General features: G+C 38.8%; 1 protein-coding gene across 3 annotated transcripts; it reads right to left on the bottom strand.

Annotated features, from left to right (window-relative positions):
• On the bottom strand, window positions 1-26,758 carry ASMTL (acetylserotonin O-methyltransferase like). Of its 3 annotated transcripts, none has more exons than XM_039725722.1 (13): window positions 26,603-26,758; window positions 25,379-25,510; window positions 22,246-22,293; window positions 21,565-21,629; window positions 20,373-20,434; window positions 18,277-18,385; window positions 14,278-14,704; window positions 11,142-11,304; window positions 9,211-9,395; window positions 7,397-7,526; window positions 6,161-6,304; window positions 5,540-5,662; window positions 1-336 (listed from the first exon to the last, which is right to left on the bottom strand). In XM_039725722.1, the coding sequence occupies exons 1-13, from the start codon at window positions 26,693-26,695 to the stop codon at window positions 122-124; spliced, it is 1,896 nt and encodes a 631-aa protein (XP_039581656.1). In that variant the 5' UTR covers window positions 26,696-26,758; the 3' UTR covers window positions 1-121. The 3 variants fall into 3 exon arrangements, with proteins under 3 accessions (XP_039581656.1, XP_039581655.1, XP_039581657.1); XM_039725721.1 differs by lacking the exon at window positions 1-336 and adding an exon at window positions 2,427-3,415; XM_039725723.1 differs by lacking the exons at window positions 1-336; window positions 25,379-25,510; window positions 26,603-26,758 and adding exons at window positions 2,427-3,415; window positions 24,551-24,554.

Genomic DNA, 26,758 nt, shown 5'->3' with positions numbered 1-26,758 from the left:
TGGTATTTCTTGTTACATTTCTTGTTTATGATATTGATGGGAAGTTGAGAATGTATTTGGATAATTACAAAACATCAAACACAAGTATAAGACATCCAGACTATTGCTTAATGCATTTTTTCTAGGTCTTAACACAGAGAATGACATCCAACAAATTTCCTGTTATTCTGATTTTGACATTTGTGAATCCATGTTGTTCCAGCAAAGCTTGATATTCAGAGCCACTTCTCTCCTTTCCCTCTGTCTGCACAAGCATGTTCAAAGACTGCAGCAGAGCTGTGCTCCTGTTCTTCTTTTCATCATCCAATACCATTTCAGCCAGCAAAACTGCACAGCCTAATTTAAAAACAAATACATGCAACAGTTCTAATCCATTATCAGGCAAGAAAATTTGTGCTGCCATACAGAGGGGTGCAAACTACAAGGTCTGGGTGATTTCTTATATCATTTATGGATTTGCTCTCCTATTAAATGAGTAATCACTGTTAAATGAATAATCCACTCCTCTCACAAACGGCAGGAAATTCCCTTTCCCAGTATGGACTGATCAAACACTCACAAGTCAAATCACGTCTCTGTTTTCAGGGGAAAAGGGGATGACTTCTGTAGACTTGGCATGAGGACTATAGAAAACAGTAAGACAGGAATAGAGTTGCATCTCTTTGGGATATACTGCTGCTTCACATTCATATTGAAATGATGCCAAACAGAGAGAAGAGTGGATGGCAAGCATTACAGAAGCAGAGAAGTCAATGTTTCTGTTCAATACATTCTGTACATTATTTCTGTAGGACCCGAATTCTTTGTGGTGGGACTGACCTAAGGATGAAAGCAGAACTGAAATGATCTGATTTACAGTCTTCTCCATACTCAGACCTGTGAGGGGAAAGGGAAGCCAAGAGAGGGCTACTGACAAAAGTATTGCAATACCTACTTGCCTTTTTTGGCCTGACGCCATCTCAGATCCAAATAGCAGCAGTTCACAGTGATTTTATTATGAAGTGCAGCATAACATTCATACCTTTCTGACCTTTAAGGCAATCTCCTCAGAGCCATTCCAACTTGTACAGCTCAGATATTCAGTAATGATCAAAATGTTTTAAAACTTAACTCCCCTTATTCTTCATGTCAGGAACATTTTCCTCAGTTATGCATATTGCTTAGAATCTTTTCAGTGTTAGACCATTAAACCCACTCCTTCTACCAGTCAACAAAAGATATTCAGAGCAACTGAAAAACTTAATTTGTATATTAGTACGATGATCTTATAATTCCTCAGGTGACTGGGCTGCATTGCATGATTGTAGAGCACCTGAGCCTGAAACAGACCACAGGAGATCTCTAGTCCAGCCTCCCACTCAGAGCAGGGCAGCTCTGCAATCAGCTCAGCTTTTTCAGGAGTGGCTTCACACATAGAAGCCTCCAAGGACAGAGATTCCACAACCTCCCTGGACCATCTGCTCTAACACTTAATTATCCTGAGAGCGTAAAGCTGTGGTATATGACCACAGACACCATGCCCAAGGGACTAATGCTTAGTGTTGTGCATTAATCACAGAGTAAATGAAGGCTGGGTGGTAGCCAAACACATTCTATTCAGATTTTACAGTCAGAGACACAGTACTTAGGGGCACAGTTTTAAAGTCTGTGACAGTTACAGGTGTGCCAAATTTAGGATTTGACTGTTTCTGACTCAAGCAGCTTAGAGCAGCTTAAGGAACAGCATTATGAACTTCATGAGTAACTATGAGACACATATGATTGACAGGCTGAGTCTCAACATACAAACCTGTTAAGCTAAGAGCAAGCTTCATGTCAATGTGGAAAAGAAGCATTTTAAATTTATTAATTTGTTGAATATTTGGCCTTATCTATTTTAAACGTCTGTACATATGAGATTAGTCAACACTCCATTAACAGAAACCTTCTGCTAAGAATTAAAAACCCCAGTGTGGTAAAGTTGGACATTTCCCTGATTTTGTACACCTGAAATGCTCTGTAGGAAGCCTGCTTCTCCTAATGAGTTGAGCCACTGTGGCACTTTTTCTTTACCCATTGGTCAAGGAGCAAAGTAACTCCTGATTAACTAACACCTGGGCAGATGCAACTCTTAACCTTCCTCATCAACCCTCTCTGATTTGCTGAGGTTGGTGATTCAGTATTGGCACAACCTCTTGCACACTGGTTTATTGGAACTACTGCTGTACAAGTGACAGGGAAAAATCACACAACTGGTAGAAAGAAAGCTAGTTTGGAAGTGAAACTTAAATTTCCAGAGAGGCTTCCATTACACTTTAAAAAGAAAAAATAAATATCAATGAAGTATCAGGAAAGAAAAAAACATTAGGAGAGGTGACATTAGTGAAAAATTACTTGAAGAGATTAGATACAGCATGCACTTCTCCAATTAAAGACTGAAGCATGAAGAAATTTTTAATTTTTTAATTTTCATACAAGGTTTTATACATAAATCCTAAAACTCATCTCAATTAATGAGACAGAAAGCATATATGGCCATTCAACCATATTCAGAAAACCCGAGAAGTGACAGTAGGCAATATGAACAGCTCTCAGCTGGAGCCTGTGCAGGTACATACTGTGGCTGGGGGCCAGAGGCTGCTGAAGTTTCACTGTGACAGTGCAGCTATTGTACTAACACGTTTGAGGTTTGTTCTGTTTTCACTTTTGCTTGTGGAAGAAGTGCTTTAAAAGACTATATATGAGATGTTTTGGACTAAAGTCCCACACAGCAGTGAAAAAGAGGACTATCATCCCCAAATTCAGGCAGATGGTACAATATTAATTTTTAATTGCTGATAAAAACACTGAACACACTACAGAGGGGGAATTCTCTTTAATTTTATGGTCCAAAAACACTAAGGTATTAATGTAGCTCAGTACAAGCAGTACTTGCATTTTTAACCTGACATGCTATACACAGCTATGCCAAGTCTAAGTTTGCAGAAGAATTGGACATTAAGGTATTTCACATGCAGGAATTTCAGCCTGCTCCAGATGCTTTTTAAAATGCACAGAATTCACTCTGGCAGAAGCTGCACTCCAACTTGTATCCAAGGCCTGCAACAACTATGCTTCAAAGGGCCAGAATGATCCTCAACTGCCAATACGAGCTGGTTGATGATGGTTGTATTGCACAAGGGGTGAAAATTCAGCATCCCAGATTGTTTCTGGGCTCACTACAGTGACAGATTCTTCTTGAAGCACAGAACAGCATCTAATAAGTTTCCTGTGATCTTAATTTGTACATCTGTGAATCCGTATTTCTCCAGTAGCTGTTTATATTCTGAGCTGCTTCTCTGCTTGCCTTCAGTCATACTGAGGGATTGTAGCACAGCTACAGAAGGGTGCGTCTTCTGTTCATCAAGCACAGTTTCTGCCACTAGCAAGGCACTTCCTGCATTTCCAAAACAACCAAAAGTGGTTCTGTGTAAGTATTTTTAGCTTCAACTTTAAAGTGTTTTTTTCAGAGACAATTACAGATTGATTTTTTTAATGGTCTTCAGTGGAAATCAGTAAAAGAAGTTTACTTTCAGTCCTCTCTTCCTGGAAGCAACCATTTAATTGTTAAAAAGAAGGGAGAGTTTAGAGCACTGTCTGCAGAAGTTCAGATCACTTCCTGCCTATGCTCTTAAACTCAACCTTGCTTTCATTTGAACCAAACAACTCCTGTAAGCATCTGTCATAACCCAAAATTTGCATAAGATTAAGACAGTCACCCAAAATTTTCTTTCATAATTTATAATCAGGATTATAGTTTATGGGCTAGGTCTTATTTTGCATCCTCTCCTCTGAAACAAATGTCAGACCTACACTTGCATTAAGGCATCAGATGATCTTAGTGGTCAGGCTTTTCTGCTTTTTGTCTTTGATGTTTAACACTGGATGAATATGAGTCAGCAGTGTGCCTTGGCAGTCTAAAGGGACAACCATGTTCTGTGGTGCATCCAAGCACAGGATCAGTAAATTCTGTGATTTAGTCAGGTGATCACTAAACAGGCGATTGTCTCACTCTACTCTGTGCTGCTACAGCCTTGCCTGGATTACTGTGTACAGTTTTGGGCAGCATAATATTAAAAAAAAAAATTAGACTATTGGAAAACATTCAAAGGAGGGCCACAAAGATCGAGAATGGTCTAAAGGGAAAGCCTTGTAAGGAGAAGCTGAGGTCACTTGCTTTGTTCAGCCTGGAGGAGATTGATGGAAGACCTCTTTGTGGTTCTCAACATCCTCATGAGGGGTAATGGAGGGCAAGTACTGATCTTTTCACTCTTGTGATCAGTGACATGACTCAAGGAAACAGCATGAAGCTGGGTCAGGGGAGGTTTAGTTTGGGTATCAGGAAAAGGCTTTTCACCCAGAGGATGGCTGGGCACTGGAACAGGCTCTCCAGGGAAGTGATCACAGCACCAAGACTGTCTGAGTTCAACGGGTGTTTGGACAATGTTCTCAGGCACATGATGTGACCCTTGGGTCATCCTGCATAGGGCTAGAGTTTAGACTTGAGGATCCCGATGGGTCCTTTTCAACCCAGCATATTCTTTGATTCGGCGTGTAATTTTGGGTGCCTCAGTGTATGTGCCAGGATGGTGAAGGGCCATGAGGCCAAGATTCAGGAGGTGCAGCTGAGGTCCCCTGATCTGTTCAGACTGGAGAACAGAAGGCTGAGGTGTGACTTCATCACCATGTACAACTTCCTCAAAGGGAGCAGAAGAGGGGAAGGTGCTGCTCTCCTCTCTCTGGTGCACCAGTGACAGGACACATGGAAAGGGAATGAAGCATCAGGGAAAGTTCAGACTAGACATTTGGAAAAGATTTTTCACCCAAAGACTGGCAGGCACTGGAACAGGCTCCCCAGGGAAGTGGTCACAGCACCAAACCTGCTGGAGTTCAAGGATCATCTGGATGACATTCTTAGTAATATGAACTAGTTTTAGTTAAGCCTTCAAGAAGTAAGGACTTTAATTTGATGATCCTTATGGGTCACTTCCAACTTGTGAGAATCTGATGATTCTATGATTCAAACGTAGTAGAAAGTCAAAGAGGCTGCATATTTCTTAGAGTATGTGTGCATAAAGTAGTACTGAACTTCAGCCAGTTTACCATATTCTGGACACTACTGAGATAGCAAAACAACAGCAAAACAAACTGCTGCTTCTTGATTTACCCAAAGGAACTTTAGTTAGGCTAATTCTATGTATAGAAATAAGCACATGCTTACTTAATTGATGATACAGGGCTTAGTAAGAAAGAGTGGGCATGACAGAGACTGTGGATATGATACAATTGTATGTGAAGCCTGCACCTATAGTAAAAGCTTATTATATATAGTTTTATTTGCAGTTTTGTTTCCTTCTTTTTCTTAGTAGGTATTATTATAATGCAAGCCCACACATTCAAGCAAAGGCTACTATGACTGAACAAAAAACACAGTAAGTTCATTCTAGAAAAGCATTAGTCAGTGCTTATTAAAGGTACATTAACATGCACCTTTAAGTTCACAAGATGAAAAGAAACATACCTGGTCTGCAAACAGCTGATATCTTACTTAATAGCACATGTATCTTTTCATCTGGCCAGTCATGAAGAACACGTGAAAGGATGTAAAGATCTGCTTCTGGAAGATTATCCTTGAAGAAGTCACCTGTTGGAAAACAGAGTTAGTACATTCCTAGAGAAACCACAGAGTACATACTGCAAAAACAAGGCGCTTCAGCAGAGTACAGAAGTAACAAGAATGAACAGGTACAGGTATGCCCTGATTTGCAGATAAGGAAAGTGTAGTTAAAGAGCAGATCATAGGCAAGAACTGTCTAACAAAAAAATAGAGAGCAAACATAAAGCAAGGAAGGAGACAAAGTTCTTTGTAGTCACCATTTTGATCTTGTCTAGAAATACCTCAGACAAGCACATGCAGCCTTTGCTTCCAGTGGTATTAAAAAATTACTAATTCATACCTATTTAGCCACATTCTCCAACCATTTTTTTATCCCCACAGTCTTGAAAAATATTATGTCCCCATTTAGCATGGGTGAACCTATATTGCCTTGTACTAAGATATGTTTGGGGTTGGAGCAGCAGAAAAAGAGCCTCTTTGTGCTCAAGGATAACAGAAACCAGAAGACTCATGTGCTACATTTACCTGACACAAATGTCACTGGAGCAGTGTGCTGTCCTGAAGGCTGAAAGTAAGAGGTGTTCGCAATGACTTCTGGAAGGTCAAATACTGTGACCTTGAGATTTGGGTATACTTGTACTAATTCATGAGCCAGAGCTCCAGTGCAACCTGTTAAAAGTTTAAAGAAGTCAAATCAAGTATTTTCTCCCAGAATTTGCAGACATTTTTAAAGACAAGGCTGTATGTAACACTGTGAAATAGAGACATCCAATCAGAACCAGAGGTAGACAGCTCAACAATGAACATGGGCAGCAAGACTTCCTGGTTGATAAAGAAAGGTTTTAAAGCTTGTGGAATGCAGGCATGACTCCTTACTAACACAGAATTGCAAATGTGACCTTTGATATCAGTACCTCAGGGTTTTTCTGGGGAGTATCAAAATGTAAATGAAAAGGCAAATACTTCTATTTGTTGAAGAAGAACACCTCTAACTGTTTAGCATATACAAAGCACTGATACATTAAATTTGACAGACACTCTCCAGCATAGTAAAGATTGTCAAGTTCTGGAGTCTCTGCACAAGTGGCAATGGTTGTACTAGTACTGGGTTAATTCCTCTGAGACACTGTCCACCTCCTCAGGCACCAAATAAAGTATTCTTCCTTCAGTGGATCTTTCCCTATATAATAACACTTCCTCTGTGCAGCTCCAAACACAGGGTTTCCTTTAAAAAAAAGAATGCTAAAAAGCAGAGTTTCTTCAAGTATATCATTGGTCTTCATCATTTTGATGGACATATTAGATATTAATAACCACAACAATACACAAAACAAACCCATTAGAAAAGAATCAGAATTTTTGTTTTAGCAGTGTTTTAAGTTTGACACCCCAGTAGTGGTGGTTCACTACTTGCATTACTTTTGAAGATGTTGGATGTGCCTAAGGAGAGCAGCAACACTGCTGAAAATGGCACTCCCAGCCCAATGCTGTATCACCTGAGCCACTATCTTATTTTCTGCCTTGAACTGTGTAAGTGATTGAGATAAACATTCACTTATCCTAAGCTATTCTAACCATTTAGGTAACTCTGCTTTCAATTAGCTGCACTGTTCTTTTATCCTGACATTGCAATATCAGAAAAACAACAGTAAATAATATTACTGCAGTACTAGTAAAAAAGTGTCTTTTAAGTAATAAAATGTGGAACTGAAATCAAGCTTTTCCCTTAAATTTGTATACAAGTTCAATTACAAGCAATACCTCCTAAATCACAAGCAGATTTAAACCGTGAAAGATCAAACGCTGTAGCCACATCTCTTGCTGTCAGGTGAGCAATGCTGTGCATGGCAGCCATAAAACGTTGCTTTACCTCCTGGCTGTGATAATAGTCCTAAAAAGGGGGAAAAGCAGTGCAATTAAAGTTTATTTTCATAGTTAATTAAAAGTAGGTACAACCAAGGCAGTAGGTGAACATCAGAATTCCCAAAATAAAAGGTCCATTAAAAGTGCCACTGACTATTTGTTCATTCAAATCCTTTGCTGCAGTGATAAGCAGCTTTTTGCATCCCCTCAAGAATTCTGATCACACAGACATCTTAAAAGGACAGATTTAGGAGAATGAAAGAAAAATTCTAGTGCTCCTTCTTGATATCCTCACAAATTGCTTTCATTTCACTCAAACATTTATTTTCCCATGACAGAAAAATAACTAGCTAATTGGACCATGCATTAAAGATCATTCTGGTTTTTTTTTGATTAGGGAACAAGCAAGCATTCAGTAGCAGAATGTCATGGCTTTACCTTTTCAAGGACACATATACATAAATCCCTTTACCTTTCACCTTTATACAGATTTCACCAGGTATGGCTGGCTTTGCAACAACCACAAAGTGGAAGTATCTCCAGGCTGTGGTGTGCATAGTGCCATTGGCAGCCCATAGATTCTCCTCAGGCACACCATCCTGTACACATATGGAGCCCAGGTCCAAACTGGACACAAGCATCACCCAAGCAAAGTTAATAATCCGGATGTTTAACAAAGGATGAGCTCCAGTGGTTAACTAAACCACTTAATTTGTATATAAATCTAGACATCTACTGCAACAGCTATCCTAAAGCAAAGTATCTTAACTCCCTTTCATGACACTTTGAATGATTTCCAATGGAGTTTTTGCCCTCCAGTTATTTAAGTACTAACATGAAGCTAGCAGAGCTTTTAAATCTCCAGAAGTCCTTATTTTGTTCCATTGACTATACATGAGGAATGTAGACATCTCCTTCAGGAGACTGCCTTCATCACCATCTTGGAGTTTAATACAAATTAAGGCCCTCAGGAGGTAGTCTGAAGTACAGTTTAAGCCAGCAGTGCTGTCAAAGACATTCTCCTGCTCACACCACCAGCTCTCTGCTTACCCAGGCTCAAATATTTATGCCTCTCAACCTGCTTCACCAGATGGGTAATTGACAAGTTAGGCTAGTTACACCCCCAAGTGATTCTCCAGTCTGATCACATCAACTTGGGATAGCATAAGGAAAGGAATACCAGAGACTGAAACAGATGGTAGAAGGATTACAATTTTATCAGTAATAGATATCAGCTTGAAGCTTATACATAGCTACAAAACGTCATAAAGGAGATTAGATCCCTTATCCATTGTATCAACACAAACCAGCTTTGACCACACAGCACAGCCTAAACTGAATGCACATCACTATGAACTGACTGGCATCCAATATGGAAGGAGTGCATGTGTGGTAAGGTACTATCTGGTGTTATAGAAGGGACACAAATGTAATTTAAACAGGCACAGAGGTTGTTCTGAGAGTGTGCCACTGGGATGGGCAACACTTCATCTGGAAGTGTCAGCACTCAAATTTCCCAATATATTCTGTGATCGCTCCACTACTTCACAGCCTAAAGTTGAAGGGAACAGAAACCTGGGACCAGTGAATTGTGTTTCTACCATTTCTGAGACTGACAAAACTTTTTTTCAGACAGCTCTGTCTCCATTTGTCCCTAGATCAGTTCTGGGCTCCTCACAGCTGGTTTTGATACTAGTAAGAGTTAATATTACCTTAAATAGATCATCTGCTTTCTTTCCAAAGGCTCGATGATTCTGCCTGCTCCCTTCTTTGACGGCAGACTCCAAGTTTGTGAAGAGAGGCCAAAGGTGGTCATTAGAATGGATAATGTAGCCATGAAGTGAGTATTTGCCATCTGAGCTCAGGTAGGTATTTGCTGAGTCTGTATTACTGTAACCTTATGGGAAGAACACAGTTGTAACCAATTTTCTTTCAGTAGTTTGCAACTGTTGTTGAAAATCTGAAGGCATGTTTCCCTGCGTAAAAACTAGTAAATCCTGATCTTACGATCTATTACAAAAAATTTTGCACAAAAAGTAATTCTGAAAGTCTTGTCATTCTTAAAGGAGCAAGTACTTAGCTTCAAAAAAGACTTTAGATGCTGGAAAATATAGATACACACTGATTTTTTTTTTTTTTAAACCAGAGTACCTCAGTTAGATACCTAATATTCAAGGGACAGTATTAGAAGTTCCTCGTTCTTGACTGTACTTTTGTTTAGACTATGGCTGCTTCTTCTCTGAATTCAAGCTTTCTCCATTTTGTCTTTAGGTCTTAGTCTTGTCCTCTAACAGAGTTAAAAAGACTCCTTTATTTTCTTTTATTCACACCTAATAATTTCAAGTCTTACTATGTAAATGATACACATGGAAACTTAAAACTACACAGTGTTGATTGAAAAAGTTAATCCTAATATTGACTCCCTCATTTACAAACAAATTCATGGACTGCTCCAGTTAGGAGCACTAAAATTTAAGTTGTTGTCCACAAAAAGGGACAGATTGCAGAACTCTCCCCATTAAAAGCCTGATCCTCTGCTGAAAACTGTCGGCACTGCTGCAGCAGGAAATGGAATTTTGACAGTCACTTCAGATAGATTTAGATCACTTCAATGGAAAAGCCTTCTAAGGTTATCAAGTACAACCTTTAACCCAGCACTAAGTCCACCACTTAACCAGGTTCCCAAGTACCACATCTACACACCTTTTAAACACCTCCAGGGACGGTGAGGCAGCCACTTCCTGGGCAGCCTGCTCCAGTGCTTGGCCATCCTTTCAGGGAAGAAATTTTTCCTAATATTCAATCTAAATCTCCCCCGGCATACCCTGAGGCGGTTTCCTCTTACCCTGCTGTTAGTTACTTTTAAAAAGAGACCATCTCCCACCTGGCTATGTCCTCACACATAGCTGTGGAGAACAATAAGGTCTCTGCTGACCCTCCTTTGCTTCAGGTTTAACACCCCCAGCTCCCCCAGACACTCCTCACCAGCCTTATGCTGCAGACCCTTCATCAGCTCCATTACCCTTCTCTGCACGTGCTGCAGCACCTCAGTGTCTTTCTTGTCACGAGGGGCTCAAAACTGAACACAGGATTCAAGCTGTGGCCTCACCAGTGCTGAGTACAGGGGCACAGTCACTGCCCTGGTCCTGCTGGCCACACTACTGCTGATACTGGCCAGGATGCTCATTGGCCACCTGGGCACACACTGGCTCATGTTCAGCTGCTCTAGAACACCACCAGGTCCTTTTCCACTGGGCAGCTTTCCAGCCACCTTCCCCCCAGCCTGTAGTGATGCATGGGGTTGTTGTGACTCAAGTACGGACGACAGATCTGAGCTATTACACTGTTCCCTGGGACTGTCCATGCAACCTCTTCTTAGAAATTTGGTCAGTATTATGTCCAGAGAGCAGAAACAATCTAAGGTTTCCATAAAGGAGTCTTGAATGTGTTCATTATATAGAGTCTTCCCCCACATGAAACAATTCCAGCTACTAATAATGAAAGCAAAGGAATCCATTTCCCTCTGCCCTAAATATAAGCTACCCACAATATCAAGTCAGAACCTGTGACCTTAAAAGCATCTCTTCCAGGCCTGCCTGTCTTTTAGTACCATATACAGTTGCAGGGAGGGTAAATTAATCACCTTGTGGTGTTTTCTTCAGCAATCCAAGAGAAGCACATGCATCAAGGAGTCTTTCAGTTCCACATACAGAGGCTCCAACATCATTTGCAATATCCACAGCCTTCATTGGACCTTTATCTTTCAGATGATCAAATATCTTCAGCTTAGAGGCTACAAACAGAGCCTATGTGTAGGTAAGAAATTGTTATCATGCTGTGTTTAAAATACTGCAATCAGAAAACAGAAGAATTATATTGTTTGCCTAGAATTATTCTACACAACTACTGTTAAACTACTGCAACATAATTTAACAAACCTAAAAATTGCTCCCTTCCTTCTCAGAAGGTTTCAGTATCTTGGCCAAGTAACAGAACCTTTAACAATAGTGTTTGGGAGAGAAGGGAACTAACAGTATTCTGGAATGCAGCCTACAAATTTTGTATGAAGACCCGCTTCCTTATTGAGATATTTAGCACTTTCCCAGCTATATGGCTGTTTGACATAACAGAACATTCTTAAGCATATGAACCAATACCAAACTTTGATAATAAAAATTACTATTAAATAATTATTAAAATTAAATCTGATATACCCAAAGCATAAGAAACTGAAAACTCTCCACTAACATAGTGTAACAGCTTCAGCTGCTAAAATACAAGTCTTTATTAAAATTAAGGAAAACCCCAAAATATTAAGAACAAGAAGAATAAAACTTCATAGGACAACTGTACTACAGGCACCCCTTAACAGGATGTGTACATGTAGAATGGGAACAAGAGAACAGCTAGTGCTTGATGGTAAGGAAAAGCTCATGGGCAATGGCTGCCTTAAACTGAAAATCTTAGCTGAACTTTTTTAAAGACATGCTAAACAAACTAGAGAGTAAAGTTAATGAGGTATGGTAATATATACCTTTCCATTCAAAATTAATTTGCAATTCTGTAGTTTCTGTATTTTGAAGCAGGGAAAACACCTAAAACGAAGGAACTTATGGAGAGCATGACAGCAGAGGCAAGCACAGCAATTACAGAACCCATTTCTTTACAACTGCAAGCAACTATAAGGAAATTTAAATCTAAAGGTAATCAAGGAAAGAAGGGCCTTGACATTCTGCTTAATAAAAATCAAAGGGAGAAAAAGAAATTAACTTTGAGAGGTAGGTCTGCCACTGCATGTATTTATATTCTATAATCTTCACATATTTTTATTCTATTTTATAATATCTTTGTTATTCTAATAAGAACATATAGCAGGATTAATTATAATTCAGGCTTTCACAATACTGAGCCAATTATATATAGCTGGGATTTATTATATTCAGGCTTTCACAATACTGAGCCAATTACACCCAGTTTACAACCAGATGGCTTCTGAGACCTGCCCAGTCTTTGGACTGATACCAAGTGGAAACTATTAGAACAGGAAAAAGAAGGTGAGAAGATAAGGCAGAAAACTTGGCTGACCAACCCATTCAGTAATTCTCAGTTCCAAAAAAAACCAAACCAAAACAGGAATTTAAGAAAAATGTAAAAGATCTGAGTACAGATCAGACTACGTATATTTGGAACACAGCAAACTTTGAATTTTTTTAACTCTGATCTCCTCCTGTTCTGCAACAGAGAGGTTCAGAGGAAAATAGCCAGCAATACCTTCACCTGTAGGAGATTTTACTCTGCTTTATAAAGTTCTTGAAGTGACACCCAAGAATCAAAATGAAAAAAACTTGAGTTTTTGTGGAAATAAATGCTTTTGTGTACTTATACCTGTTCTGCAAATGGAAACGCGATGAGTTTTGTCAGATCGCAATTCATCACTACTGGTAATTAATTTTACAAAGATCCATTTAGTGAGAAAAAAATCCCATTAGTTCAACATGTGATTCAGTACTTCATACTATGACTTTACACTAGAGTAGTGAGAAAGTTGTTCCTTTTGTTTCCAGCCCCCACTGTCTTTCACTGCACAAAACTATTCAGCATCACATCACTGTAAACAGTGTAAGTAATGTACAGCCACATGCTGATCATTCTCCATGTTTATTTTTACTTAAATTGAAGAAATGCTAAGCATCATCTCACCCATTCAAATAAGTCACTCCCCATAAGTACACAAGAAGTTGACAAATGCAGCACCCTTAAAGCCACTTTATTCCAAACCTCTCAGGACAGCTTTGTATGCCTACAAAGCAGCACACCCACAGAACGACACCACATGATCACACTACAGTCTTCCTTCAGAGCTGAGCACAACTCTCCACTGTTTCAGCAAAACTATTGCTCACTGTCTGGTGTGCCCCCCTCCATTCACCTCAAAGTTCCTGGATCTTAGCTCCAAGTTTGCATTTCACTGCCACTTTAGCACTTTTTTCCTCACATCTTCCTAAAAAACAAGTAACTTTGAGACCAGTGACCTATTAGAATGATCACTGTTCACTTCTTCTTCCTCTTCTTCACTATTGTCTTTGCCACACTGGAACTATGTAGAAAATCTGGGAGTACTTAAAATGCATTTCTCATCACGCCTGGCTGAAACACAGAGCATGTGACCTTGTTTGTGAGCTGTTATGAGTATGCCTCCATCAGATACAGCATGGATATTATCAGTTAAATATGGATATTATTAGTTAAACACATCCAGAACTTGAAACACGTTATTAAAAAATAATATTCTGAAGAGGCAATTAAAAAATTAAGACCTTCCACAAAATTCTAATGCAAAGCATTAAAAGTTACAAAGGAAATATAATACATACAATTCTTGTCACAGTTTTAAGTCAGGTGAGTTAACCACAACAAATCGGTTTTTTTTGAAGAGTATATAATTCCAGCTTGGTTGTGTTCTGCTGAGCAGTTAAAAAGGAAAAATCTGCAACTTCTTTTCCCTCTCAAATCAAGGGATAAAATTATCCAACAGGTAACTGAAATTTCATAGAACACATAAAAACAAATACAAAAAGACAAACCCAGCAATGTTTGCACTGCACCAAAAGTTTCAGCTATCTTAAGATTCTACAGAACATCTGTGGTCCTTTTTTACTAATTAGTAATACATTCCTTCCCCAGCTGAAATATTTCACAATATGTGTTACATAGTGAAGTCCAGTGAAACAAATGTATCATACAACAATGTAATGAGTAGTTTTATTTTTTTCCCTTACCTTTGAAGCTCTAAAGCCATCCATCAGCTCTAGAATTTTGGATGGAAGTTTTGATGCGCTCTGTGACACTCCATTCTGATTTTCCAAAGGTACTGTAAAACCAGTTCTGACAGCAGAAGTCTTTTCAGAAGTGTAAGCAGCTCCCGAGGAACGCATCCCACTGTGGTCCAACTTACTAACAACTTTGTGCTCTGTGAAATTTGAAGATCCACTTTCTCCATCACTTAGGTTCTCAAAAGTGTCCACAGAAGGGATAGAGTCATATTTTTTATGTTGTATGTTATGTTTAGAGGGCGGATAGTACAATTCTGCCAGCTTTTTGCAGAAGTGATTCAGAGGAAATCCCACCACATTCAAGAAGTCGCCATGGACATACTCAACTAACATTCCACCAAGGGCCTGGATACCATATCCACCAGCCTTGTCCCTGAGGAAGAGAAAGCAAAACCAGCATAGATCTCATTAAGGTTAAGAGTAGAGATATCACAGAACACTAATGATACACCAGTACTGCAGAGGCTGGAATAAAGACTAGTGTGCCTAAGTTACAGGCAGATTAAATCTACTAGGTAGGCTCAACACTTCAATTTGTAAATTAGAAGATAAATATAAGGATCAGTATTCCTACTAAGGGTGAGGAGCCAAAGGTCTTGATGCTTCAGACAGTGCAAGTGCAACAGTCACCTAAGCAGCAGGTGACTGCAGAGTGTGTTGTCATAGGTTACCAAGTTGTGGCTACCAAAAAGGTAATAGTGCCACCAAAAGCAACATTGCCACTGATACATAGTGACCCTCACCCAATTCCAGAAGAGTCTGAAAAAACCTTCAGGAATGTTTAAAGGAACCTTTTAGAACACAAGCGACTGAGTTCTGAAGTCAGAGATTGCAGATTGCATAGATTGCAGATCTCAGTCACAGGAATACCTAAAACAAGAATTGGGAAGACAGGACTTTCTTGGAGAAGAGCAACCTATTCAAATAAGATCCACCACTGTATTTAGCCCTATCCATCCATCCATCCATCCATCCATCTCTTGTGCAACCATCTGAGACAGAATAGCGTTGTGGCTCACAACACTGGGCTCTTAGATGTCATGGTAATACTGGCAATTTGGCACAGGAATGTACATGCACAGAAACTAAGCTTGGAAATCTAATTTGTCTTTAGGCTTAATTATGCAAATTCCACAGATTAGAATGGAAATATATACAAGTCAGATAAGCTGCAGTAGACCCAACAATTTTACTGTTCTCATACAAGGAACAAGGCAGTTAAAAGTATGTTTCCTACATAACAGCACAATCTGAAAGCCTACGTCAGCAAGCTTAGAAACCAAAGGTCAGTCAGTCTCAGATCTGTTAAGGTAGTATGGAATTACACAGACTGCTTGAGAAAGAAGGTTACTACACAAAAAAATTACTGCTAATGTTTTCATCTAAGACTTGATCAGAAATAGCTCTTTATTTTTAGTACTTACCTCTGGATTCTCTTTCTAATAGTATGCTAAAACAAACAGAGGAATCAGTATACAGCAAGTAGGATTTTCTGAATTGCTATAAATTGTGGAATAGGAATTTTCCTTTAATCTTGCATTGTAAGCACTACCTTATAACTTTGTCATTGTTTAAATTATTTCTTCTTTTATAACATTCTTATGATTTACATAAACTAAATTAGGAATATTATAATGACTAAAATGTCTTCTTATTTTTCAATGAAGCTATAGTTATTTTGGTATATGCTTACAGGTAGACAAAAAACATTATAACCATCAAAAGCAGCAGTGTCACACTCCCAGCAAGAACATTAATAGAAATGGCTATATATTTATTTTTCTACCACAGTTTATGTTCTGGGATTGGATCCTGAAAAGAACATTTATGTTCTTCATTTTATTCCTTCACAGTAAAGTGTGAAACTGTACAGCTTCCAGCTGTAGAGCTGGAAGGTGTCATCACCTCCTTCCCAGACTGCAGTAGAGTCCTTTGGTTTCACTGCCATCAGAGGAGAACTACTGAAAACACATAGGATTTTCAGGCTAGCAGTTGTAAGCAGAGACAGATAAGGCTGTTCATAAGGGAAAGATTACAAAATAAAAAGCTGGGTCAAAGTCTACTCATTATACGAGCCCAAAACAGTTAGGATTACTGTGGCACAACCTTCTTTCTACAGATACACAGAAAAAAAAAAGGAAAGAAGCAGTGTTTGCAAGGAGAAAATTCTTGGTTAGAAAGAGGAACAGGAATAAAACAAAAAACAAAACATCTTTCTGAAGCCAAAATTTGAGGGTTTTTACAGCCTCATCACAGACTACCTTGAGACAGCAATTTCCCCTCCTTCCTTGCCCATACTTTATATCAGCTATGCATTTCTCGTATTACTCTCTGTCAACAGTGATCAACTTAAATAATAAATACCAATTTCCTCTTGCTAGAAAAAGAACTCAATTTAATCCCCAACAGAACTAGTAATTTTTATTCTATTTTTTTAATGTGATTATTAAGTCTTGTATTATTGCAGAAAATTATTTTGCCATGGAATTTTTTTTTAATAAGGAATGGTCACTTTTTGTTTAGAAAAACTTGTATGCATAGAATTGTGTAACCTGTATGAGTGGACATGGAGGAGGGAACAAAAATAACCAGAAAAAAAGTGCTGTGAAATACTTCTCCTTACTGAATTTTGCAAAACTTACAGGACACTGTGTTTAGTAGCTCCTGTGCAAAGTCAGAACACGTGCTTCCTATTATATACACATAATAGGAAGAAATATAAACAGGGTTATATAAACAAAGATCAATTTGCTTCTGCCTCAGAGTAATAAAATACATTCTCTGAACCTTTGGTCCCTGATATCACACACCTTTTTTAGGAGGATGAACAGAACAACCCAGCACGGCTCACGAGCTGTTTTGGTGCAGCAAAGTACTGCTAAAGCCATTTATTGCAAGCTGTAGTCTTGCCAAAATATTCTCTCCATATAATCCAATTTAAAATCAGTCTATTCAATAAGCTGTGAACGTTCCATGTTCACAAAGTATGCCTCATTTACACATAAGCACTGAACTATATCCAAAGTCTACACTGGTTTCTTCTGCCCAGTAAAACGTGGCTTTATTGTTTTATAGCACAAATGAGTTTAAAAACCACCACAATTTCTTACATGGTCAGAACTGAAGCTACAGGGACAAAAGTTCACATCAGATCACCTGATATGCAGTCCATAGGGCTATCTATGCCTTCAGGCAGGTCCAGCTAACACAAAGGGAAGACAAAGTCCTTTCCCATGTTGTCTCCAAATAAGTACTCTTTTTTTTTCTTTTTTTTTTAGCAATCTAGTGAACTTCATCTTTGGAGTAGTAATCAAGCATTCTGTTCTCATCCTATTTCTTCCATGGAACTGTTGGCTGGTATATTGTTTTTGCAAATGTTGCCTACATAGATCAGTAACAGTATTACCAGTGTAGCAGAAACGCATAAACTGAAGGACAATTTTGACACAGCAACACTCACAAACTGTGTTTTCACTTTTCCCAGGATAAGTAAGAATTAATCTGGTGTTGCTTGCATTAGAGCAGTGCATTTGATAAACTAAATAACTTTCTCCCAATACAGTTCCATGATGCCCTGATTATCCAGCACTACCTCTTTTCACCTGTTTATAATGAACTATGCATTTTCTTGGGCATCCTGATCCCTGAATGCCTCTGCTAACAGAAAGATAATCGTATATTGCACAAGTCCTCGTTCTAATCCAGAATATTTCAAGTCTTCACTTTTCAAATCAGTTAGGGTTCTAAAAAGGTAGCTCACTTTCACTGGAGAAATGACAGTTTTACACAAGAACAAAAGAATAGTGCCCTTGCATCACTCATACTATCATTTCTCATACACAGAAAAAATTTCACAGAACACAGGACAATGTTTTACACTGGCTTAATAATGTACCCTAAGGCCTATTCTCAAGTGCTATGTGGTGGCATTAGGGTCTTACTTACATTGGCTCCCCACTGTGAATGTACTCCCATAAGAGCTCTTCAGACAGATCAGAAAATTTTACTTTAGTCTCTTCATAGAAATCGGTGATTTCCATCTCTAGCTGATTGTCTACAGAAAGAAAAAGGTTTTATTAGAAACAGGAATTGTAGTTTAGAGAGCATAACATCTAGGCTGCATTTCTTAATAATTTCACAATTTTGCTTGAGAAAAATTAAATATATTGCACAGATGTATGAAATGACTAATAATGTTCTTCAGGGACAGTGAACTCAACTTTCCCAAAACAGTAAGAGTTTGCATTTTCAACCTCTGCAGTCCTGTCTCAGGGATAATAGACTGCTCTTCCTGTGTGGAATATACTCTTAATTTAACAGTGCTTACACAAAGCTATTTATGGGTGCTGGCACACATATCCAGCACTGAGTATAAAAAGAAGGCTACAGCCACCCTTCCAACTTTATGAGTGTTGTCAAAGACCTCTTAACAATGTATCAGAGTTCAACATGTAGCTGTCATAAAAGTAGGTATGTGCAGCTGCACCTGTACTTCAGACTTGCATATCCAGCAGTCCCATCAAGACTTCTGTCATCTTCCTATCATCTCTGAAGGAAGGAAGGAATAATCACCTCTACTATTTCAGACTTCTGTAGCTGAAAGTGGATGAGGGAAGGTGCAACAAAGTACTGCAGACCTGGGTATGGACCCTGCTGCATGTGGTACACTGTAACCCTGCTGTCACTGCAGACAGAGGCTTTTACCAAAACATGTTCAAAAGGCAGCGGCCTTGCAGAAATGAGTGTGCACATTGCAGATTATTAGCTCTCTCTACTCTTTTCTATAAACACCAAGCATCTCCTGATACCACAGTTCTGGTAGTAGTGGAAATGCTTGAGGAGGAGTAAGAAATAGCTACAGTACAGACCAAAGGAAGAACGCCAAGCAATTTCTAATGGTGATAGCATGAAGCCCGAACAAAATAAGAACATTTGTGCATATGAAGACATAACCATGTCTTTCAGTATTGATAACAAATTCTAGTCAGCTCAAAATAAAGACTTCATCTTTAACAAGTTTAAAAATACACTGTAATTATAAACTGTAAATACAGTTTATAGTAATTCTACAAAACTGTTCTATTGGTTGCATCTCTTGGGGAATGTGCAGACTGAAGGTATATGGTTATTCATCTGACTGATGCAGTTCAAGTTTATACACTTCAAATGAGATGTGCTACTATAGTATCACTACTACAGTTGGGTGCACTTAACTTTCTTCCTAGAGTAAACAGTTACAGGTGTTATTTACATTGCTGGGATGCTCACAGGAAGCCCTTGGTAACATGTTTGGTTTCTTTTGCAGCAGCTCTCCCTCTACTGTACTAGCATATTAGCAGTACTGCATCACTAAATTTACTTCTATTTTACAAGACTTAAGAGCAACCATTCCAGAAAAGATTAAAAACTGTTAATTTGTGTACAGAAAGACCATGTCCACTGAAACATCTGCAAAAGCTGTACTAAAAGACTATTGGCACAATTATCAGACAATGCCCTTCAAGCACTCCTCAAATTTTATTAATGGTACAGTTTCCATAAAAACAACTCACTTTCTCTACAAATGATGTGGTAAAGAACATTGGTGTATTGCTCCCTACAGCTTCTTAACAGTCTGAGGCATTAAGCCTCAACTGGTGCAAGCACAACACAGAATGAAGTTGATATGGATCACATTCAGCTCAGTCTCATAGTCTGTAGTACCTTACTTGAATTTAATTTAGAATATTCCACAACTTACAAGGGACAAAAGTTTCAATTAGTCTCCTCCTTCAATTAGTCTCTTTCAATTAGTCTCCTAACTTTCTGAGACAGTACCTTCTGAACTCCATTGTGTCTTGTCACTTTCCTTTCTGTATGAAAACTGAATACGGGAAGAAGGCTGGCTTTTGTGGGGAGTCTTTTATTTATATTTTGATAAGGGAGCTCTTGAGTAGAAAACCAATTCAGACTGCACATGAAACATTTTCATCCTGTTTCATTACTTGTAGAAGTTATGATGAGAGTAATTTTTAAAACAAATATTGAGTTGTAATGCATACCTTTACTATGGCAGTGTATAATAGCCACTCCTGTGAAAACACTGTGCTCTTTCCCATTTAACCTGTCAGGCAAAAAAATGTCCATTAAGCAACAGTCTTATGAAATATTCTACATGATTATATTGCTACAGCCTGAGAAGCAGACCATTACATTAATGTACCACTCAATGGATCTGACACGCATCCTAAACAAATAAATTTTATTTCAGTATCACTGAAAAAATACTGGCAAAACAAACAAAAAAAACCACATAAAAAAACACTACCAAAAGTAATTACAAGTGTCCAAAATACCACTTGTATAAGAAAGTCCATGGTATCAGCTCATTCCCTGTACATCAAAAGACTAAACAAATAAATTTTATTTCAGTATCACTGAAAAAATACTGGCAAAACAAAAAAATAACCACATAAAAAACACCACCAAAAGTAATTTCAAGTGTCCAAAATACCACTTGTATAAGAGGGTCCATGGTATCAGCTCATTCAGTGTACATCAAAAGCGTGACTATTCCAAGTGCATTAGAAAAGGCCAGCTGGCATAAATCCTACTGTTAGGGCCAGTGTCACTGAAAGCTGGCAATAAATGGCTAGGTGATGTAACTCAGACTAAATATGTAATAGGGAACTAGAGCATATGTTCTCATTTCATTCAGACTGGCCTCCAGAGATCCCATGGCAAGACAGAGAGCAGAGGAAGAGCCCAGATTCCCTTACCCGTGGCTCTCTCTTGTAGTGGCTCCAGAGTGCCACACTGTGGCCAATTAGTTCTGAGGATTTTATTATCTGCTGTATAAGCAACAGATGTATAATAACAAGAGATTGTGAATCTTTGAAGGGACTATTTAAGGAATAATCTTGTAAAGATTAGCCATGATATTTCTGAATGAGATCAGAAGCATCTCACAAGACTCCACACAAAATTGTAATGTGAAACAGTGCATGAAAATTTTCATTTGACATCTTGGATATATGCAAAGATGCATCATCTTGTCTGCACTTTTTCCTGGAATTCTAAAAAGTTAAATATTTAAGTGCTTTTCATATCCCTAATTAAGAGATTAAGCTACTAAACGTAAACAAAACAAAACCCCCAAAATTTGCATGTATGCCTTCTGTGGAACCCTTTTGAAAATCTAAGCGATGGAGAAATTGCATCTTCAAATTTCACATCTTATTTAAAACTACAGACCTTGATAGCATCCTGTAGGCATCCTGCTTATCAACAGGTTTCTCCAGGATCTGCTCATCCACAGACTAAAACAGAAAAACAGAGTGAGTATACTGCTTTTTCTCACTTCTCAAAAAATGAGATCAGAAATTATGTTCATATCATGATTTCAGCCAGGGTTCAAACTTGATTCTACTGAGTAGAGCAAGAAGCACAGATACTTTGGTAGAACAGGTAATTTAGTGTCAAGCACATGAGTGCTATACTCTGCCCTCCAATGTCTGCACCTCTCAAACAAAAGGACAATTCAACTTTATCTGTCCTTAACAGTTCACTGCCTGTGAAGTTGTCAGGTACAAAGTGACCTCCTCCTGCAAAGCACAACACAGAACTGTTCACATGATCTGGACTTCTTGACAAACAAATCACCTAGGAACAGAACTTCCATTACATATTAGAAGATCCAAGGCAGTATTAGTGTCCCCAAAACCTGTAGCAAGGCTTCTAGCTCTCAAGACTTCAAAAATTCCACAGTTGGGAAAAAAAACCCTAAAAGCCACATCAACAAACCCCAAAAAGATGTATCATAATGCAGGTATAACTTCACAGTGAAGGCAGCTTTCAAACTTAAATCTAAAGATATAAGTATTTTCTACACTTGTCATAAATTAAAATAATGCTAAATCACTAAAGGCTTCTTACCACAATAGTGTCTGCTCCTATGACAATATCAGGTGTTCTCATATGCTTCTGCAAAAGCAAAATAAGGCATTTGTCAGAAGATGCAAAGGGAAAAAAATATTTTAAGACATAAGGTGAGAAAACAGCAGGTTACTGGTTTAGAAGGAGGGCTCTACACTGACCTGAAAACAAGACAGTATTTCTCCTTTTGCACTGTTCGCAAAATAGAAAACATTTATAGCACCATAAAAGTGAGACTTGAGCACACCACTCTCAAGCCACAAATTTTCTGAAATTTGTTACTGATAAATAAATGCACCCAGGAAATAAGGTGCATTCTCAAAAGTCAATCTGGTCTTCAAGGTGGCAAACAATTCCTTTAAAGTGCCTAGTACTTGGAAACCAGAAAATGCAGCCCTCGAGGACCATTTCTCCAAGCAAAATTTTATTGAAAAATAAATCCCTTTTTTTAGCTACACGTCGTGTTTTTCTCTTAAAAGGGAACACAATCCATTTTTTAAAATATGAGAGGTAGTGATATATAAGAATTCTTTGTGAACCTTTCTTGACTTTAAACAGTATCTGTCCTTATAGCTAAGTTTTGATTTACCTGCATATTTTAAGTTATACCATTGTTACTTATCACAGCACAACATGAAACCTGTCTGTAAGGGTGACCATTATAATAAAACATTTACAGGAAGGCAATTCTCTAGACAAAGACTTGATGTACTCAAAATTGTTTAATAATGTCCAGAATTAGTTCTACTAATTCCTGTATGAAGAAGCACTTGAAATCCACTAAACTAGCATTATCACCAGCACAGTGTTTTGCAATGAAAGCCCAAAGTAATTTAGTGAGGTTGGGTTTAAAATCCATTCTCCTACATTGTACCATTGTCTGTAAGGTAGTTGACAGAAAACTGGGTAACGATTTACACTAGAGATCATGCAATATTTGCTTTGAAGAATGGTGACATCTGGCAACACTGTTAATTTAAAGTGTTCAACAGCCTTTTCTAGCAGCCTTTTCTGCTGCTAGAATAAGATCAGCAAACACCCTTCTCTTTCAGAGCTATATTATTCAGAAAATATTACGGTCCATTTTGTGAGATTTAATCCACTCAATTTTTAAATGGGTTCTGGTAGCAAAGAGCCTTTGTTCAAACAGTGATCACAATGGTGACATCTGGCAACACTGTTAATTTAAAGTGTTCAACATGCCTTTTCTGCTGCTAGAATAGGATCACCAAACACCCCTCTCTTTCAGAGCTATATTATTAAGAAAATATTATGGTCCATTTTGTGAGATTTAATCTGCTCAACTTTTAAATAGGTTCTGGTAGCAAAGAGTGTTCAAACAGTGATCACAGCCAAGGGCATAAGTCAAACACCACTGAGAATGTAAGTTGCATCACTGATTTTGATAAAATTTAGGATACAAAATGGATGCCTTGTGTAACAGAATCTGAAATAATATCAAGTTCTCCCTTGTTAAAATTAGGTAGACAAATTCTGTTTTAAAACATTCTAGGCAAAGTAATTTTTTTCTGCTTTCCTCCAGTACACACAACTTCTGAGTTATTCTTGTTACTCCTTCAGTGAAAGCTACAGCAAAGTACTGGAATCACTCAGTGCTCTTCTGTGGAGTCTGTCTCCACAATCAACAAATACGTGGAATGAAGTTAGCCATACACCTGACAGTTGAAAAGAAACTATGGAATATATATCCTGCACAAGAGTAGGTATGATGCTAACAAAAGATGCAGGCTGCTTCAGTTTGTAGAAAGCCTGAACTGCAGGGAGGAGACTTTTGATTAGGCAATTTCAAGACACCATCTTCACAAATGACAGGAAAACATCCATTAGCCTTCAGTGGAGAAAAAAAGACTTTGGGATTACTTCAGCAGGGCAAGCAAATTAAACCACAGTAACATACACCACCTAAAGACCAAAAACTCAATGCTGTAATAGCTAGTAACTTACTACATGCATTCTGTTTGCTACTTCAAGAGCTTTCTGTTTTGCTGTTTCCACAGCATACTCATAAGGGGCTGTAAAAGATGACTTTTCTAGTGTCTCCTTAAACCAGGATGGAACCACCTCAAACCGCAGGCCCTGTAACACAGGAAAGTGATGCAGTCAATCTGACTTCATAATTAAACAATTGCTCTCAAGGTATATTAAGCAAATAGCAAATTTGACATCTGCTTTTTACATATTAACACACCTCACCCCCAAAGACACGGAAAAAAAACCCCAGTCCTTCTATCAGTACTTAGTGCATACATACAAAAACTCAATGCTGTAATAGCTAGTAACTTACTACATGCATTCTGTTTGCTACTTCAAGAGCTTTCTGTTTTGCTGTTTCCACAGCATACTCATAAGGGGCTGTAAAAGATGACTTTTCTAGTGTCTCCTTAAACCAGGATGGAACCACCTCAAACCGCAGGCCCTGTAACACAGGAAAGTGATGCAGTCAATCTGACTTCATAATTAAACAATTGCTCTCAAGGTATATTAAGCAAATAGCAAATTTGACATCTGCTTTTTACATATTAACACACCTCACCCCCAAAGACACGGAAAAAAAACCCCAGTCCTTCTATCAGTACTTAGTGCATACATATCCTTTACAAGCAATCTAAAACAAAACAATCAGAACTTTAAAACTGATGTGTATATTTGATTTTGCCCTTATTTATTAGAACCTAATCACATTAGTAATTTCATTACTCTTTGTATAATAACTAACAGTATAAGCTTACACACTTCATAAACACAAGACTATACTACTGGATTTTTTTTATTGAATCCATCCATAGCACTTTACTCATGTAACAGCAGTGCATATTCTTATAGGAGCTTTACTACACATCACATGTCCTTACACACATGATAAACAGAAACTAAAACCTTTCAGTATGTGATTGGTTTTGTCAAACAATGCACAACTATTCTTCCAACCTTTTGCCTTTTTGATTAGGCAATTTCAAGACACCATCTTCACAAATGACAGGAAAACATCCATTAGCCTTCAGTGGAGAAAAAAAGACTTTGGGATTACTTCAGCAGGGCAAGCAAATTAAACCACAGTAACATACACCACCTAAAGACCAAAAACTCAATGCTGTAATAGCTAGTAACTTACTACATGCATTCTGTTTGCTACTTCAAGAGCTTTCTGTTTTGCTGTTTCCACAGCATACTCATAAGGGGCTGTAAAAGATGACTTTTCTAGTGTCTCCTTAAACCAGGATGGAACCACCTCAAACCGCAGGCCCTGTAACACAGGAAAGTGATGCAGTCAATCTGACTCCATTATTAAACATTGCTCTCAAGGTATATTAAGCAAATAGCAAATTTGACATCTGCTTTTTATATATTAACACACCTCACCCCCAAAGACATGGAAAAAAACCCCTAGTACTTCTATCAGTATTTAGTGCATACATATCCTTTACAAGCAATCTAAAACAAAACAATCAGAACTTTGAAATTTATGTGTATATTTGATTTCGCCCTTATTTATTAGAACCTAATCACATTAGTAATTTCATTACTCTTTGTATAATAACTAACAGTATAAGCTTACACACTTCATAAACACAAGACTATACTACTGGATTTTTTTTATTGAATCCATCCATAGCACTTTACTCATGTAACAGCAGTGCATATTCTTATAGGAGCTTTACTACACATCACATGTCCTTACACACATGATAAACAGAAACTAAAACCTTTCAGTATGTGATTGGTTTTGTCAAACAATGCACAACTATTCTTCCAACCTTTTGCCTCTAGCTTACACTTGTACATTTACTATACCCAGCAGGCATGCTATGTTTCTGGTAACTTAGTGCATGACTGAACGACGGTGCTTCTGCACACATTCGTATTTTGAAGTTATTTCTTCTACTTTAGTTCAACTTAATAGTTGAATTATTGAGAATGGTAACACCAAGCTGAATAGGTAATACCCAATTGCTATTCAAAAGCCTCCGCAGCCCGCCCAGCGAGGCCGACACGTTCCTCCGCAGGGGCTGAACGGTCTGAATGACAGGTTACGGCCTCCTCTGCTCTGCACCAGTGCATTTCAGAACGGACACATCTCCTTTATTGCCCCGCTCCCCTCCCTCTGGTCTCACGGAGCGGCGGGCCGGGAGGCGTCGGGCCCCGCAGGCCCGACAGGTTACGGCCTCCTTTGCTCTGTACCAGTGCATTTCAGAACGGACACATCTCCTTTACTGCCCCGCTCCCCTCCCTCTGGTCTCACGGAGGCGTCGGGCCCCGCAGGCCCGGCCGGCGCTGGCGGCCGCCGCCACCCGCGGCCCCCGGCCCGTGCGAGGCCAGCGGCCCCGGCCGCACTCACCACGTTGGTGAGGATCTCCCGCCGGCGCGGCGAGGCGCTGGCCAGCACCACCCGCTTGCTGACCAGCTTGCCCAGCACCGGGTTCAACACCATGGCGGCGGGCGGCTGCCCTCAGCCTCTGCTCCGCGCTGCTCGGGGGCGGGGATGCGGCGGCGG

The sequence above is a fragment of the Passer montanus genome, unplaced genomic scaffold (genome assembly GCF_014805655.1).
Source record: "Passer montanus isolate IOZ18808 unplaced genomic scaffold, ASM1480565v1 scaffold56, whole genome shotgun sequence".
NCBI classification, from domain to species: Eukaryota; Metazoa; Chordata; class Aves; order Passeriformes; family Passeridae; genus Passer; species Passer montanus.
This window is presented reverse-complemented; position numbering and strand designations above follow the sequence as displayed.

What these genes read in the sequence shown, in the direction of transcription:
- ASMTL (XM_039725721.1), bottom strand. Translation starts at nt 26,695, where the DNA reads ATGGTGTTGAACCCGGTGCTGGGCAAGCTGGTCAGCAAGCGGGTGGTG. An exon ending in TAGGAGCAGACACTATTGTG is followed by an intron (nt 21,630 to 22,245) that starts GTAAGAAGCCTT and finishes TTTCTGTTTTAG; the next exon opens with TCTGTGGATGAGCAGATCCT. An exon ending in AAGCAGATGATCTATTTAAG is followed by an intron (nt 7,527 to 9,210) that starts GTAATATTAACT and finishes CCCCCTTTTTAG; the next exon opens with GACTATTATCACAGCCAGGA.